Genomic DNA, 16,975 nt, shown 5'->3' on the forward strand with positions numbered 1-16,975 from the left:
TAGAGTAGAAAATCATGGAATTACTTTATTCCATCAACATCACATCAGGAAAGGTAAATATTAAACTATACTTGTTCTAGCCTATTTTTTACTCTCTCTCTTAAAACAGGTATTTACACAAGCCTGTTTCAAATGACAATTTAACAAAGAGTTAAAATGATGTACACTCCAGTTTGTAGAGAACAGTCAGTCTGTAATATCAAATACAGGGTTTCATTCGTTCATGTTTAATATTTCACCCGTCATCACAAGACCTGGAGCCTTCAGGCCATTTACTGCAAACAGCTTGAGGCCAAGGACTGTTTGTAAAGATCCCATACCATTGATGATAGATAAGCTTGTGAACTCTGGGGTTTTTCTTAACAGAAACAGTTAAGTGGGACCTGACTTGAGAATGTTTTGACGTACATCAGTATAAATATAGCCAACAGTGTCTGAGTAAGTCAATTATTGAGTGGCAATGTTTGCTACAGCTATAACAGATATGAGAGATGAAAAATATCTGATTAAGGAGAACTCCTACCTACTACCCAGTGCCATGGGAGGGCAATAGGGGAAAGGGACACAGTAATGGGTTGTTTTTGGACCTCTTCCCCAATGAAAGCATGACCTCAGGGTCATCTCACCTGACTTGTTATAAAAAAAAGTGTATTTTATGAATAGAACATAAGAAAAAACACATTCAGAGGGGAAATATAGTCTTACTCTTCAATAACATGACAGTGTTTTGGCTATGCCAGCACACCAAACAAGTCTGTATCATGTGAGAATGTGAGCATATCCAGATGCTCAACTGAGGGATCAAAATAAAAAACGAGTTCCCAGACATCCCTCGTATACATATCAAGCTATGACTTCTCCCTGTTGTGGACATTCCTATGTCTGATAAGGCTACTTAGGAAGGAGAAGCTCTTGTAACATAGTTTGCACTTGAAGCTGTCCTTGGTGTGAACGGTCTGGTGCTGCTTCACATATTTCGCCTTAGCGAATCGCTTCCCACACGTAGGGCAGGCGTATGGCTTGTCGGCGTCGGTCCCAATGCTCGGGCTCCCACGTTTTGACCCAATGTCACCAGAGAGCCCTCCATGAGATGGAGCCATTGTTAGGGTGTTGTTGGGATTGTGTGCTGTGTTATAGGCTAGGTACCTGTTGTGGTGACTGCCCATACTGCCCCTGTCTGTATTCGTGGGGTAACAATGAAGCAGCTGCGGAAGGCTAGACCCAGGCCCAGGGGGATCTCCCACCACTCTCTGTGAAGGTTGAAGCCCAGGCTGACCTGCTCTGTTCATCATGGATACTGTGGTGTTTGTATCATAGGAACAGGAGGGTCTATCTCTATCTGTCCCAGGCCCTGCTCCATCCCTGCACTGAGACTGTGAAGAGAAGGGTCTGGGCTGCAGACTGGATCCCTGACTGGAGCCTCTGTCTCTCTGATGACCACCAGGATTGAGGTTGTTCAGTCCCCCTGTCCACTGGTTGTGTTTTGTGTGGTGGTGGAGTCTCTGTCCCTCGTGGTTCGGTCCTAGTTGCGACTCAGGAAGGAAGAGCGACGGCTCCTGATCCAGTGTTCTGATCCGGGGCCAGGGTTTGTGAACAGCCGCCTCAAGGGTCCGGTCTCTCCCGCCAGGAACACCAGTTATCAGCAGGTCCTCATGGACTGCAGACTGTAAACACATTGTACAGAAGATAATATACAGGTTTATAGAAGTAATTATTTGCTGTACAAACAGAAACATGACATGATATTATCAAATGTTAGCCACAGTCAAGCCCATCTCTAACACTGTGATTCAAGTACCCAAAAATATGGAGCCATTGGAGTTTATTATAAATAATATCCATATGTGTTGGTTCGACTGTGACAAGGGAAACTCAGTCCCTGAAATGATATAAAAATAACCAAGTCAGTCAGCACAGAGTCAATGTTGTATTTAATTTCAACAAGATGGTCATACACTCACATAACGTGAAGTACAGTACTTTTATTACACAAAATGATACGTGACAAGTAGAATAACTTCTCACTATGGTAACTAGAATACTTTGGAAAAGGTTCAACATTACATTATACACATCTTCACTACTTTATGTCAAGTAAACATTAATTAAGGCACTCATTATGAAACACCAGATCAAACAACAGGACAAGGTTGTCACTCATCAGTGAAGCATTTTTAGACACCATCACCATATCATCTACTCTGCCTCATCATACTCATGATCTCCTCAGTTAACCTCATCCAGTTCCACACTACATATAAAAACAATATAATTAACTACATTACATGTCACTATACTCTATACAAATTAACTACTAACAAACTAACTAGCACTACATTACATGTCACCACTATACTCTATACATGGGCCATGTGCATTTTCTGCTGGTGTATCCTGAGGTAGCTCCTCTCTAAGAACCTCTTCCCGCAGTGCGTACAGGCAAATGGCCTCTCTCCCGTGTGGACCTTCAGGTGCACCTTCAGCTGGTGCTGGCGGGAGAACCTCTTCTCACACTGGGGGCAGCTATAGGGTTTCTCCCCTGTATGGACTCTCTGGTGCCTATTCAGGCTGGACGATTGAGAAAAACTGGCCCGGCACAGGTGGCAGCCGAACGGTTTCTCCCCCGTGTGCATCCTCTGGTGGATTTCCACCTGTTTGGGGAAACTGAAGGCTTTCCTACAGAACGAACACTGGAAGCGCTTCTCTTTGGCGCTGACACCTTTACTGATTCTGTCTCTACTACTGTCATTTGTCAATGGGCTTGTGTAGCCATTTATTGTTGAGGCACCGGCATTGTCTGAGGTCTGGTTTAACATTAGAGGAGTGTGAGGAAGATGAAGGCCAGGGAGTGTCTGTGTTGTCGCAGGGTCCATGTTCCAGTTGATAGATCCTATAGAAGGCAGGCTGACGGCAGCATCTGTTAGGGGGTTAACCTGAGGCACCATCAGTCTCTCTGAATCACAACTATAGGAGCAGGACGGAGCATTGCTAGCCGAGTCTGTGTCTGTTCTCATATGGACACCTCCCTGTCCCTGCAGACCAAATCTACACCTCGTCCTGGTTTCATCCAGTCTGTTGTCATGGAGACTAAGTTTGGATGTTGTTTTGTGTTCGACTCTCTGTTTCTGGTTGTGGTTAACAGTGTTGTTCCCCAGCCCAGAGTTGAGGACGCTGTCCCATCCACTGACCTCCACTATCTCGCCTCTGGTCCTGGCCTGCTCAGTGATGTTGTCCCCTGGGCCCATGGCTGCAGCAGTCTGGGTATCCAAGATAGCCACCCAGTCTCCTCTGTTATCCTCCAGCCAATCACCTGCAGGAAAAGGTTACAAAATAGACTTTACAAACATGCAGAGAACTCTACATATGGAGTTTAAGTCAATTAAATCATCAAGTTTATACATTATGTGCTTCTACACCTGCATTGCTTGCTGTTTGGGGTTTTAGTCTGGGTTTCTGTACAGCACTTTGATATATCAGCTGATGTAAGAAGGGCTATATAAATACATTTGATTTGAGTTATAAACATACACTGAGTATGCAAACATTAAGAAAACCTGCTCTTTTCATGACATTGACTGACCAGGTGAAAACTATGATCCCTTATTGATGTCACTTGTTAAATCCACTTCAATCATTGTAAATGAAGGGGAGGAGACAGGTTAAATAAGAGGTGAATTCAGACGGTGAATGGGCAAGACAAAAATGTAAGTGCCTTTTCAACGGTTTGTCAAAAACTGCAACGCTGCTGGGTTTTTTCACCCTCAACAGTTTCCCGTATGTATCAACAATGGTCCACCAACCAAAGGACATCCAGCCAACTTGACACAACTGTGGAAAGCATTGGAGTCAACATGGGACAGCATCCCTGTGGAACGATTTCGACACTTTGTGGAGTCCATACCCTGATGAATTGAGGCAGTTCTGAGGGTAAAAGTGTGGGGGGGTGCAACTCAATATTAGGAAGGTGTTCCTAATGTTTGGTATACTCAGTTTTATTGATTTCATTTTATGTAGATGCATCACCATTCCCATTGAAGTATATCTATGTCTCCCTTACCTTGCTCCCCCATCTTTAGTCCACTCAGCAGGTCAATGCTCTCTGGTCCATCTTCTATCGTCTCCTCTTTGACCAGCAGCAGATCAGGCTTCCCATCCTCCATGTCTACTGACTGTAAGAGATACAGAGTGAGAGGATGTTGGATCAAGAACCCTGCTATGGAGCATCTTCTGAGGGCAATGAGGGATTGCTATGAGTACTATGCAAACATGTTAGGTGATTTGCTTACTTGACACTCTTTAAAAGGATAGTTAGGGATTTTGGGAATGAAGCCCTTATCTACTTCCCTAGAGTCAGATGAACTGGTGTATACCATTATTATGTCTCTGCGTCTAGTATGCAGGCAGTTTGAGGTAATTTGCAGAGCCAATGCTAACTAGTTCAGGGCAAAGAATGGAGGTCTTTGGGTACACCTAGCATGCTAGGTGTACCCAAATACTTCCAGTGTTTAAGCTGAGCTAGTTAGCACTGGCTTGCAAAATTACCTCTAACTTCCTACATACAGAGATGTAAAAATGGTTTCCACGACTTCATCGGTCTCTGGGGAAGTAGATAAAGAGCTTAATTGCCAAAATCCCAAACAAACCCTTTTAATGGTTTGATAATTCAAAGTCATGGTCCCAGACTTAAAGGTCCAATGCAGCTGTTTTTATCTCAATATAAAAGTATTTCTGGGTAACAATTAAGTACCTTACTGTGATTGTTTTCAATTAAATAGCTTCTTAGCAAAGAGCAATTTCTCAAGCAATAATTTAGCTAGGACTGTCTGGGAGTGGTCTGAGTGGGTAGGGGAAAACTGAAAACTAGCTGTTATTGGTAGAGAGGTTTGGAACTCTGTTTCTTATTGGTCTATTAAAGGGATAGTAGGTATTTGGGAATTTCTTAACCAGAGTCAGACGAACTCATTGATGTGTCTCTGCGTGGAATTTGAAGGAAGCATATCGTTAGTTTAGAGCAATTGCTGGTAATCTATGGGTATCTGCTAGCCAGCTCCTCTCAAAAGCAGGGAAATAGACCTAACTTCTCCATAGCTGGGTGGTTGGTAATTTGTCTTACATAGTAATCAATATTTATACATTTGTTAAAATTACTGATAATCGTAAGAAACTAGATTCTTTCAACTTCCTGATTTACGGACTACTTTGGGTTCTGCCTGCTCTCTCTTCCTTTGAGACTTGACGTGGTTTTGTAAACAAAACTCCTGGGAGGCAGCCAGCTGTTGCGTACTCTAGTAGCTAAAGTAGCTAGCTTGCTAATTGGCAAATCATCATAATATTTGATAAATCATGTCGGACTTGGAGGTAGAAGACAATTTTTATTCAGAGACTTGTTTATTTGAGCCTGAATTTACTGAGGAAGAACATGCACAGTTGGATGCTTAGTGAGCACAGAGGGAGGCTGAATCAGCGGAGCCAGTAGACCAGGGGTTCTGAAACTTTTTGACTCGGGGGCCCGCATTCCAGCTTTGGGGAACATCCGCCGTACGCGTCACGTCTATTTCTATAGGCACAAGCACTGTTCATGACAAACTGTTCACACCACTCTTGTTGGTGGAGAGAATTGTGTAGAATTAATACAAAATTAGCTTTAAAACTGCAACATTTTCTTTGCACCCCATGACAAAATGTGTAGAATTGCAGGAAATAAGCTTGAAACCTAAATCTCTATACTTTCTTTTCTTTGCATATCATATGAATTCATCCCCAAAAATAAATAAACAATAATGTTGCATATATGGGAGGGCTGCAACAAAATTTCAAAAACAAATAAATAGGTAATTGATAGTATGAATAATGATACATTTGCAGTCACAGAGAAAGAAATGCCAGCAGTTCAGTTTCTCATTGTTTACATGATTTGTATGAATTATATTTTATTGATTGGTATAATGATTTGGTATCAATACACGTTTGGTGTTAATTACAAATGACATTTCCCTGTTTTTGTTCACTCTAAGACAGTAGCTTCAAAGCCCAGCATCATCTGATTTACATCTCCAATATTTGCTGTCAGTTGTCATTTTTGCCTTGTTCATTTTAGTTCAGTTGATTTATATTATGCTAAACTATGTGTTTTAGAATGTCTTTGCGTTCTAAAACAGTGTCGACACCTTTTTCCATTACATTTATTGTATTTTATAATCTTCACCCCATTTTTCCCTTAAAGGAAGGTGTAGTCCCCTTGTTTTTTTCATTTAAGAATTATTTTTACACCCTGGATGCCAGGTGGTTTTTGGAATGGACATCTTTTATGAAACTTTACAATTCATTCAAATTATGTTTAAATGTAATTGTTTATCTGTCGGCTTGACTGCCTGTGCTCAGCATATGTGGGAACTCCTTCAAGACTGTTGGAAAAGCATTACTCATGAAGCTGGTTGAGAGAATGCTAAGAGCGTGCAAAGCTGTCACCAAGGAGAAGGGTTGCTACTTTGAAGGTAACTCTGGGTCTTCCTTTCCTGTGGCGGTCCTCATGACAGCCAGTTTCATCATAGCGCTTGGTGGTTTTTACAACTGCACTTGAAGAAACTTTCAAAGTTCTTGACTGACCTTCATGTCTTAAAACTTCTTAAGGCTAGGGGTTCCGCTAGCGGAACTCCTCGACAACATTTGCTGAAATGGCAGAGCGCGAAATTCAAAAATATATATTTTTAAATATTTAACTTAAATACATTCACAAGTGCAATACACCAAATTAAAGCTTAACTTCTTGTTAATCTAGCCATTGTGTCCGATTTTCAAAAAGGCTGTACAGCGAAAGCACACCATTCGATTATGTTAGGTCAGCGCCTAGTCACAGAAAAACATACAGCCTTTTTCCAGCCAAAGAGAGCAGTCACAAAAAGCAGAAATATAGATAAAATGGCACTCATAGGACTTCATGTTACACAATACATGTATGTTTTGTTTGATAAAGTTCATATTTATATCCAAAAATCTCAGTTTACAATGGCGCGTTATGTTCAGTAATGTTGTGCCTCGAAAACATCCGGCGAATTTGCAGAGAACCACATCAATTTACAGAAATACTCATCATAAACTTTGATAAAAGATACAAGTGTTATGCATAGAATTAAAGATATACTTCTCCTTAATGCAACCGCTGTGTCAGATTTCAAAAAAGCTTTACGGAAAAAGCACACCATGCAATAATCTGAGTACAGCACTAAACCACAAAAACAAGCCATACAGATACCCGCCATGTTGTGGAGTCAGTAAAAGTCAGAAATAGCGTTATAAATATTCACTTACCTTTGATGATCTTCATCAGAATGCACTCCCAGGAATCCTAGTTCCACAATAAATGTTTGTTTTGTTCGATAAAGTTCATTTTTATGTCCAAATACCGCCTTTTTGTTAGCGCGTTTAGTTCACCAATCGAAATTCACAAGGCAAGTCCAGATAAAGTCAAAAAAGTTATATTACAGTTCGTAGAAACATGTCAAACGATGTATAGAATCAATCTTTAGGATGTTTTTATCATAAATCTTCAATAATGTTTCAACCGGACAATTCCTTTGTCTTTAGAAATGAAAAGGAATGCAGCTCGCGCTCATGGCATTCTGCCAGACCCCTTAGTCAAAGAGCTCTTATTCGCTCCCCCTTCATAGTAGACGCCTGAAACAAGGTTCTAAAGACTGTTGACATCTAGTGGAGGCCTTAGGAAGTGCAATATGACCCCATAGACACTGTATATTCAAAAGGCAATGACTTGAAAAACTACAAACCTCAGATTTCCCACTTCCGGGTTGGATTTTTCTCAGGTTTTCACCTGCCATGTGAAATCTGTTATACACAGACATAATTCAAACAGTATTAGAAACTTCAGAGTTGTCTATCCAAATATACTAATAATATGCATATATTAGCTTCTGGGCCTGAGTAGCAGGCAGTTTACTCTGGGCACGCTTTTCATCCAAACGTGAAAATGCTTCCCCTGTTCCCAAACAGGTTAAAGTAATGATGGACTGTCATTTCTCTTTTCTTATTTGTGCTGTTCTTGCCATAATATGGACTTGGTCTTTTACCAAAATCTTCTGTATACCACCCCAACCGTGTCACAAACGCATTAAGGAAAGAAATTCCACAAATTAACTTTTAACAAGGCACACCTGTTCAATGAAATGCATTCAAGGTGATTACCTCATGAGGCCGGTTGAGAGAATGCCAAGAGTGGGCAAAGCTGTCTTCAAGGCAAAGGGTGGCTACTTTCAAGAATCTCAAATATATTTTGATTTGTTTAACACTTTTTTTGGTTACTACATGATTCCATATGTGTTATTTCATAGTTTTGATGTCTTCACTATTATTCTACAATGTAGAAAATAGTTTTTTAAAAATAAGAAAAACCCTGGAATGAGTAGGTGTGTCAACTTTTGACTGATCATTTAATTGATCTTCTTAAAGAAGGATTGTGGTAGATTGAGAGGCAGCATGCTTAGTTTAAAATTGATTGTTGGAGCCACTGTAATTTGTATTATTTCAATTCTTGCTCAGAACATCAAAAAGAGGGAGGACCATCTCAAAGTCTGCTTCCAAGTTCTTTTCAAGCATGAACTTATTATTTGATGATAGGAAAATACCAAGATAATTCAGACCTTATGGTGCCCAAACTAAATTGAAATCTGAAATTTGGTCTTCAGTGCATCGATTATTTATTGTAGTACCTCTGATTTTTTCCAAAATTTTCTGAAGCCAGCAATCTCTGTATATTCATTGACCAAATTGAGATGCCCCGTAATTGATGTTTCAGGATTCCTAACAAACAACATGTCATCTGTGTACATTGCCAGTTGATGCTCATGCTTTCCCACCACAATACCTTCAATATCACTCTGTCGTCTTATGGCTTCTACTAATATTTCTAACGCTAAAACAAAAAGCAATGGAGACATTGGACATCCCTGCCTTCTGCCCCTCTCCAACATAAAGGAGATAAACAATTTGTTATAATTGCTGCTCTAGGGCTATTGTATATAGTGCAGACCCATCTTATAAACAAAGGACCAAACCCAAATCTTTCCATCTCCTGGCTTCCACACATAGCCTACAAGCCACTGATGCAGACCTTAGGAACATCTACATTTTAAAACGTTTAATAACACCATTTAATATAGCCTGCACCATCACAATAAATCCATTGTTTATTTTAGACAGGTCTAAAGAAACATGATATAAAGAAAATGTAGTCTATTTCAGAAGAACAGAATAGCATCTGAGTTGTCCTGATCTGGCTGTGCCAAATGGCTGTGGGCTACACTAGTTCATTTAGCAGACAAGACTTGCTTAGAATGCTGTGGCATTATTTTATAGTATGAAGAATACAATTGAACAACGCAGAATAAAGGATATTTTCGATTTGAGGGAGTGCACACATGCGGCTATTCTGTGTTGAGCGGTTAACAAAGAAATAGGTATTCATATATGCTTAATTTAGAGTTATTAATGTATATTTAGTTGTTCTACAAATGTTGGGCTATATGTTTAGATTGTTTTATTCATTGTAAGGCTGCATGATGCGACTAATGATAATTTGAAAAAAGTTGCTTGAAAGGCATGAGCTCTGCTTAGTTTTTTACGCAGGCTGTACACACTACATCAGTCACTCATTCACAATTTGACAAGCACTTGATAATGCCTAGAATTTCACGGTGGCACTCCCTTTGTGTGGCCGTAATGCACCTAAAAAAAATCCATGCCTTTTGCGGCCAGTGGTTGTTGTGCGCTTCTCCCTGAGTGCGGCGCGCTCCATCACGTGATTGGGTCTTTCTTACAGGCTACAAGTTAAGACCGACACATCAGGGATGCAACTGCGTGCGTGCTTATCCAATTCCGAGATGCATATTAAAGATATGTGACCGACCGGCTCAAATAGGTCTTATGTAGAACATTTTGAAATTGTGTTTTTTACATTTGAAAAAAGTAGAGACTCAGAGCTACAAAAGTTGAGGAAGAATGGGAACTTAATTTTGCTTTGAAAGTTGATCAACTTTGTGGTAGCATAATTACAAGATTATGTTATGTTTATGCACCATATGGTTGTTTTATGAAATAGAGTAAGGTTCTTAGGACTCTCTCTCTCCCTTTGAGTTAACTGAGAGGAGTCTTTTGAAGCTTGGGCTGGCAACTGATTAAGTGATGGCTAGGCCCCTGTTGAGAATAAGGTCTTCCTTAAGAGGGCCACAGCTGAGGTAACTAGCAGGACTGAGTTGAGTTGATAAGAGTGGACTTCCGTGAGGTATCCTTGTTAATTAGCCAGTTGCAGGCAACCAAAAGTCCAGATCCGTCATACTGAGTTGATCACAGGTTAATGTGGAGTGAAGGACTAGAGCGTGGGTAATCTTGAGAGAGAACTCGGCTTGGTGAAGCTCGTTGAATGAGGGACTGTAGTGCAGGTGACGCCTTGTGAGGGCATCTGGCTTGCTGAAGTTCAAATTATAAACTGTATGTAATTGATTAAATGTTTTGTTGATGAGGTAAACAGGTATGCCCTGGGTTACTATTGTTTTGTGTTATTGTAAGTGTTTTGTTATTCCTGATACTTAGGAAATACGAGGTAAGGTTTGATTTTTTGGGACCGTGTTACATAATTAGATAGGAGACATAGGTACTCTGTAGGTAGTTTTGCACATTTGGATAGACATAAAATAATCTATACCATAGTAATCGCAGTAGGCGGCATCCCAGTGTGGATGCAATACCTCGTTGTGGGACCACTAATTAGGCAATATTTTGATAATGGTATGGTTTCCCTGTTTATATAGACAAGGTTTTGAAATCTAAAAACAGCGCTAACTGTTTTCCTCTTGTCTGTCTCATTTCCCCTGTGTGTACTGTGTTTGTGAATGTGATATGATAGTGTGTGAGGGTAGAAATAAATGTTAATCTTAAATTTGAATAATAAGAAATAGTATAATAAGCTGATATTACATTTTGGATAATAAGTTTTGATATGTAGCGTTATCTTGGGGTTCCGTTCAACACTGCCCATCATAGAATATCAAGGGGTGGTATTAAGTGCTAGATGTTATTCTATAATAACCGTGGAGCATTATTCCCATAGGGCAGCGCCCGGGAAAGTAACATTTTTGGGTTCCGCTGGGAGTGTATGTATGAGTCGTTGGAAACAGAGTGATTAATTAATGTGAGTACCTACGATTTCCTACGTTATATATTGATTCTGTGAAGATATGAAGAAGAAAAATGAATGAGAAATAACCATGTGTGTATAATCGATTACTTAAGATTTGATCAATTAATACTGGGAATATAATGATGTAACTTAAACAACCCATACGTAGATGTACGTAGGTTCAGAGTGGTCTCTTTATGGATCATTTGTTAGAGATATGGTTAAAACATTATATGATTGTCTAAACGCTTACGGGATTTTCCCGTCAGGTAATACATTTCAGGTAATACACCGCCATCGATGAAAGACAATACTGTGTAGCCGTCTTCATCGACCTGGCCAAGGCTTTCGACTCTGTCAATCACTGTATTCTTATCGGCAGACTCAATAGCCTTGGCTTCGCAAATGTCTGCCTCGCCTGGTTCACCAACTACTTCTCAGATAGAGTTCAGTGTGTCAAATCGGAGGGCCTGTTGTCCGGACCTCTGGCAGTCTCTATGCTCTTCAACCGATTGCTGCCCGCACCCGCCCGCCCAAATAGCATCACTACTCTGGACGGTTCTGACCTAGAATATGTGGACAACTGCAAATACCTAGGTGTCTGGTTAGACTGTAAACTCTCCATCCAGACTCACATTAAGTATCTCCAATCCAAAATTAAATCTAGAATCGGCTTCCTATTTCGCAACAAAGCCTCCTTCACTCATGCCGCCAAACATACCCTCGTAAAACTGACTATCCTACCGATCCTTGACTTCGGCGATGTCATTTACACAATAGCCCCCAACACTCTACTCAGAAAACTGGATGCAGTCTATGACAGTGCCATCCGTTTTATCACCAAAGCCCCATATACTACCCACCACTGCGACCTGTATGCTCTCGTTGGCTGGCCCTCACTACATATCCGTCGCCAAACCCACTGGCTCCAGGTCATCTATAAGTCTTTGCTAGGTAAAGCCCCGCCTTATCTCAGCTCACTGGTCACCATAGCAACACTCACCCGGAGCACGCGCTCCAGCAGGTACATTGCACTGGTCATCCCCAAAGCCAACACTTCCTTTGGCCGCCTTTCCTTTCAGTTCTCTGCTGCCAATGACTCTAACGAATTGCAAAATTCTCTGAAGCTGGAGTCTTATATCTCCCTCTCTAACTTTAAACATCAGCTGTCTGAGCAGCTTACCGATCACTGTACATAGCCAATCTGTAAATAGCACACCTGACTACCTCATCCCCATATTATTACTTACCCTCTTGCACCCCAGTATCTCTACTTGCACATCATCATCTGCACATCTATCACTCCAGTATTAATGCTAAATTGTAATTATTTTCGCCTCTAGGGTCTATTTATTGCCTACCTCCCTACTCTTCTACATTTGCACACACTGTACATAGATTTTTATTTTATTTTTTATTTTGTGTTATTGACTGTACGTTTGTTTGTGTAACTCTGTTGTTGTTTTTGTCGCACTGCTTTGCTTTATCTTGGCCAGGTCGCATTTGTAAATGAGAACTTGTTCTCAACTGGCCTACCTGGTTAAATAAAGGTGAAATAAATAAAAAAAGAGAAAAGGCCTGAAAATGTGTTTTTCGCAGTAAGAGATGAGATGCTATATTTATTGAATAAATTATTTTCCCAAGCTATAGAGGCACTATTAGAAGCGCACAAGCATTCTACCAATTCGGCACGAATATCAAAAAATCTAATCATGGATCGAATTTGGCAGCATTTCCCTGCTGACAGGAAATCTAATAGAGAATTCAGGGATGCAATTATGACTTGGCACAATGATATAAAAGAAGAATCATTAGCTCAATACACCAGTGTATTGATATTAGCGTTATATCAGCGTAATCGCTCTAACCGTACTATTTGTGAAGTCATTTGAGTATGTAGTATGCTTATTGGTCTTAAGATATAAATTATTTGTTTTAACTAAGTATGAAATTTGTTGCTTGCGCTATCTTTATGAACTGCATAGTATATCATTGCATCGAGCTAGTATATTAACTATATGCTATTCAACTGCCCAGCGTTTGTTGACTTGACTATTCACGTCATTCTTAGCTTAGCTAAATGGTATATGGTACCTTGCAAAAGTACTCATCACCCTTGGCGTTTTTCCTATTTTGTTGCATTACAACCTGTAATTTAAATGGATTTTTATTTGGATTTCATGTAATGGACATACTCAAAATAGTCAAAAGTGAAATGAAAAAAATAAAATCTTAAAAATAAAAACCAGAAAAGTGGTGTGTGCATATGTATTCACCCCCTTTGCTATGAAGCCCCTAAATAAGATCTGGTGCAACCAATTACCTTTAGAAGTCACATAATTAGTTAGATTGCACACAGGTGGACTAAGTGTCACATGATCTCAGTATATATACACCTGTTCTGAAAGCCCCCAGAGTCTGCAACACCACTAAGCAAGGGGCACCACCAAGCAAGCGGCACCATGAAGACCAAGGAGCTCTCCAAACAGATCAGGGACAAAGTTGTGGAGAAGTACAGATCAGGGTTGGGTTATAAAAAATATCCCAAACTTTGAACATCCCACGGAGCACCATTAAATCCATTATTAAAAAATGGAAAGAATATGGTACTATAACAAACCTGCCAAGAGAGGGCCACCCACCAAAAATCACGGACCAGGCAAGGAGGGCATTAATCAGAGAGGCAACAAAGAGACCAAAGATAACCCCGAAGGAGCTGCAAAGCTCCACAGCGAAGATTTAAGCCATACATTCCACAGAGCTGGGCTTTACGGAAGAGTGGCCAGAAAAAAAGCCATTGCTTAAAGAAAGAAATAAGCAAACACTTTTGGTGTTCGCCAAAAGGCATGTGGGAGACTCCCCAAACATATGGAAGAAGGTACTCTGGTCAGATGAGACTAAAATGTAGCTTTTTGGCAATCAAGGAAAACACTGTGTCAGGCGCAAACCCAACACTTCTCATCACCTCGAGAACACCATCCCCACAGCAGCATGACCCAAAGCATACTGCTAAAGCAACACTCGAGTGGTTTAAGGGGAAACATTTAAATGTCTTGGAATGGCCTAGTCAAAGCCCAGACCTCAGTCAAATTGAGAATCTGTGGTATGACTTAAAGATTGCTGTACACCAGCAGAACCCCTCCAACTTGAAGGAGCTGGAGCAGTTTTGCCTTGAAGAATGGGCAAATATCCCAGTGGCTAGATGTGCCAAGCTTATAGAGACATACCCCAAGAGACTTGCAGCTGTAATTACTACAAAAGGTTGCTCTACAAAGTATTGACTTTGGCGGGGTGAATAGTTAGGCACGCTCAAGTTTTTCAGTTTTTTTGTCTTATTTCTTGTTTGCTTTACAAAAAAATATATTTTGCATCTTCAAAGTGGTAGGCATGTTGTGTAAATCAAATGATACAAACCCCCCAAAAAGATATTATAATTCCAGGTTGTAAGGAAATAAAAAAGTAAAAATGCCAAGGGGGGTGAATACTTTCGCAAGCCACTTTAGTCGTTGTGCGTTCTCAATGGACATTGTTAAATGGGGTACTTGGTAAATTCGCTTTGTCTATTGCCTGTTGAATATGGCCGGTGTCAGTAAACATTAGGGAAAATAACGTAATATTATTATTACTATTGGAGAGAAAACACTCTGACGTTTCTAAAACTGTTTGAATGATGTCTGTGAGTATAACAGAACTCATATGGCAGGCAAAAACCTGAGAAAAAAATCCAACCAGGAAGTGGGAAATCTGAGGTTTGTAGGTTTTCAACTCATCGCCTATCGAATACACAGTGGGATATGGGTCGGTTTGCACTTCCTACGGCTTCCACTAGATGTCAACAGTCTGTAGAACCTTGTGTGATGCTTCTACTGTGAAGTGGGGCCGAAGGAGACGGGAATGAGTAAGGTCTATCATGAGCTGACCATGCTCTGACCATGCGCGTTCACATGAGAGCGAGCTCTGTTCCATCGCACTTCTGAAGACAACGGAATTCTCCGGTTGGAACATTATTGAAGATTTATGTTAAAAACATCCTAAAGATTGATTCAATACATCGTTTGACATGTTTCTACTGACTGTTACGGAACTTTTTGACATTTCGTCTGCTTTTAGTGAACGCGCTTCCTGGCCTTGGAATTGTTACCAAACACGCTAACAAAAATAGCTATTTGGACATAAATGATGGACATTACCGAACAAAACGAACATTTCTTGTGGAAGTGGGAGTCCTGGGAGTGCATTCCGACGAAGATCAGCAAAGGTAAGTGAAGATTTATAATGCTATTTATGAGTTTTGTTGACTGCACAATTTGGCGGGTATCTGTATGGCTTCCTTTTGTGGCTGAACGCTGTTCTCAGATTATTGAATATTGTGCTTTTGCAGTACAGCTTTTTTGAAATCTGACACAGCGGTTGGATTAAGAACAAGTGTATCTTTAATTCTATGTAAAACATGTATCTTTCATCAAAGTTTATGATGAGTATTTCTGTTATTTAATGTGGCTCTCTGCAATTTCTCCAGATATTTTGGAGGCATTTCTGAACGTGGCGCCAATGTAAACTGAGGTTTTTGAATATAAATATGAACTTTATCGAACAAAACATATATGTATTGTGTAACATGAAGTCCTATGAGTGTCATCTGATGAAGATCATCAAAGGTTAGTGATTAATTTTATCACTTTCTGCTATTTGTGACTCCTGTCTTTGGCTGGAAAAATGGCTGTGTTTTTCTGTGATTTTGCGGTGACCTAACATAATCGTTTGTGGTGCTTTCGCTGTAAAGCCTTTTTGAAATCGGACACTGTGGTGGGATTAACAAGAAGTGTATCTTTAAAATGGTGTGAAATACTTGTATGCTTGAGGAATTTTAATTATGAGATTTCTGTTGTTTGAATTTGGCGCCCTGCACTTTCACTGGCTGTTGTCATATAGATTCCGTTAACGGGATTGCAGCCATAAGAAGTTTTAACATAAACAATCTAAGGCGAATCAGCTATTACGTATGCCGTTGGACATTGGTCTAGTAACAATACCAGGATAATTTTACATGGTTATGGAAAAGAGAGACCAGTCATATAATATGATATGGAAGGGAATTGTTAGACTCGGTGGCGAGATACATGTTGCCATGTCTAAGGGTAGCGCATGCTAAATTAAGCGCACATAAACTTTGGGGTACATTAAAACAAACGATTCATGATTTGAGGGAGTACAGTGGGATTATTATAATCATGTTTTGTTTGTAGTTAAAACCTTTGGGGTTGCTGATTATGATATTAGTATAGTAATTGACACTTTCTCTTCCAGGAGAATGGGGGTAGTCATTTTCTCTCGCTTTGAAATGTTTCCTGAGGCTATGGCCTTGGGAAAGCGGGTAGTGAAATTCGGCAGTTTTATAGGTATCCGGATTCGGCGGTAAAGAGGAGCTACCAAATTAAATAAGGCCTGGCCATTTTTGTTGACTATCTTACCAGTATCATGGTTGGACGCGACTCCTGTCGGATGCCATGGTTGCCCTTAGTTTGAAGATGTAATCCGGAGACAGGTGTTTACTCTATCTCCTTAGATATCATACTCAAATTCCACTGATTTCAAAACTCGGTCTCCAGAAAGTAGAGAGCATACACATAACTTTAGCTAGCGAGCCAGCTAACGCTAGCTAGTTAACAGTACACTTTAACTTGACATTAGGTTTATGCATTTTTACTACGGGATCCATAAAAAAAAAAAAGGCAGCGTTAGACAGGATAACCTAGACATACTGACCAGCTCAAATAGACAGAAGCG

At 40.3% G+C, this 16,975-nt stretch overlaps 1 protein-coding gene across 2 annotated transcripts in view; it reads right to left on the bottom strand.

The window, feature by feature from the left end:
* Positions 1-16,975, bottom strand: part of LOC139577645 (uncharacterized) — a 24,296-nt gene continuing 7,321 nt past the window's right edge. Inside the window, exons 5-7 of one of the 2 annotated variants that reach the window (XM_071404788.1) lie at positions 4,058-4,169; positions 3,189-3,310; positions 1-1,664 (exon numbers count right to left, since the gene is read on the bottom strand). In XM_071404788.1, coding sequence (XP_071260889.1) covers positions 849-1,664; positions 3,189-3,310; positions 4,058-4,169 — 1,050 coding nt within the window. In that variant the 3' untranslated portion in view covers positions 1-848. Of the gene's footprint in view, positions 1,665-1,914; positions 3,311-4,057; positions 4,170-16,975 lie in introns of those variants that run through there. The other variant, XM_071404789.1, reaches the window with a different exon arrangement.

Source organism: Salvelinus alpinus, chromosome 6, assembly GCF_045679555.1.
Source record: "Salvelinus alpinus chromosome 6, SLU_Salpinus.1, whole genome shotgun sequence".
NCBI lineage: Eukaryota > Metazoa > Chordata > Actinopteri > Salmoniformes > Salmonidae > Salvelinus > Salvelinus alpinus.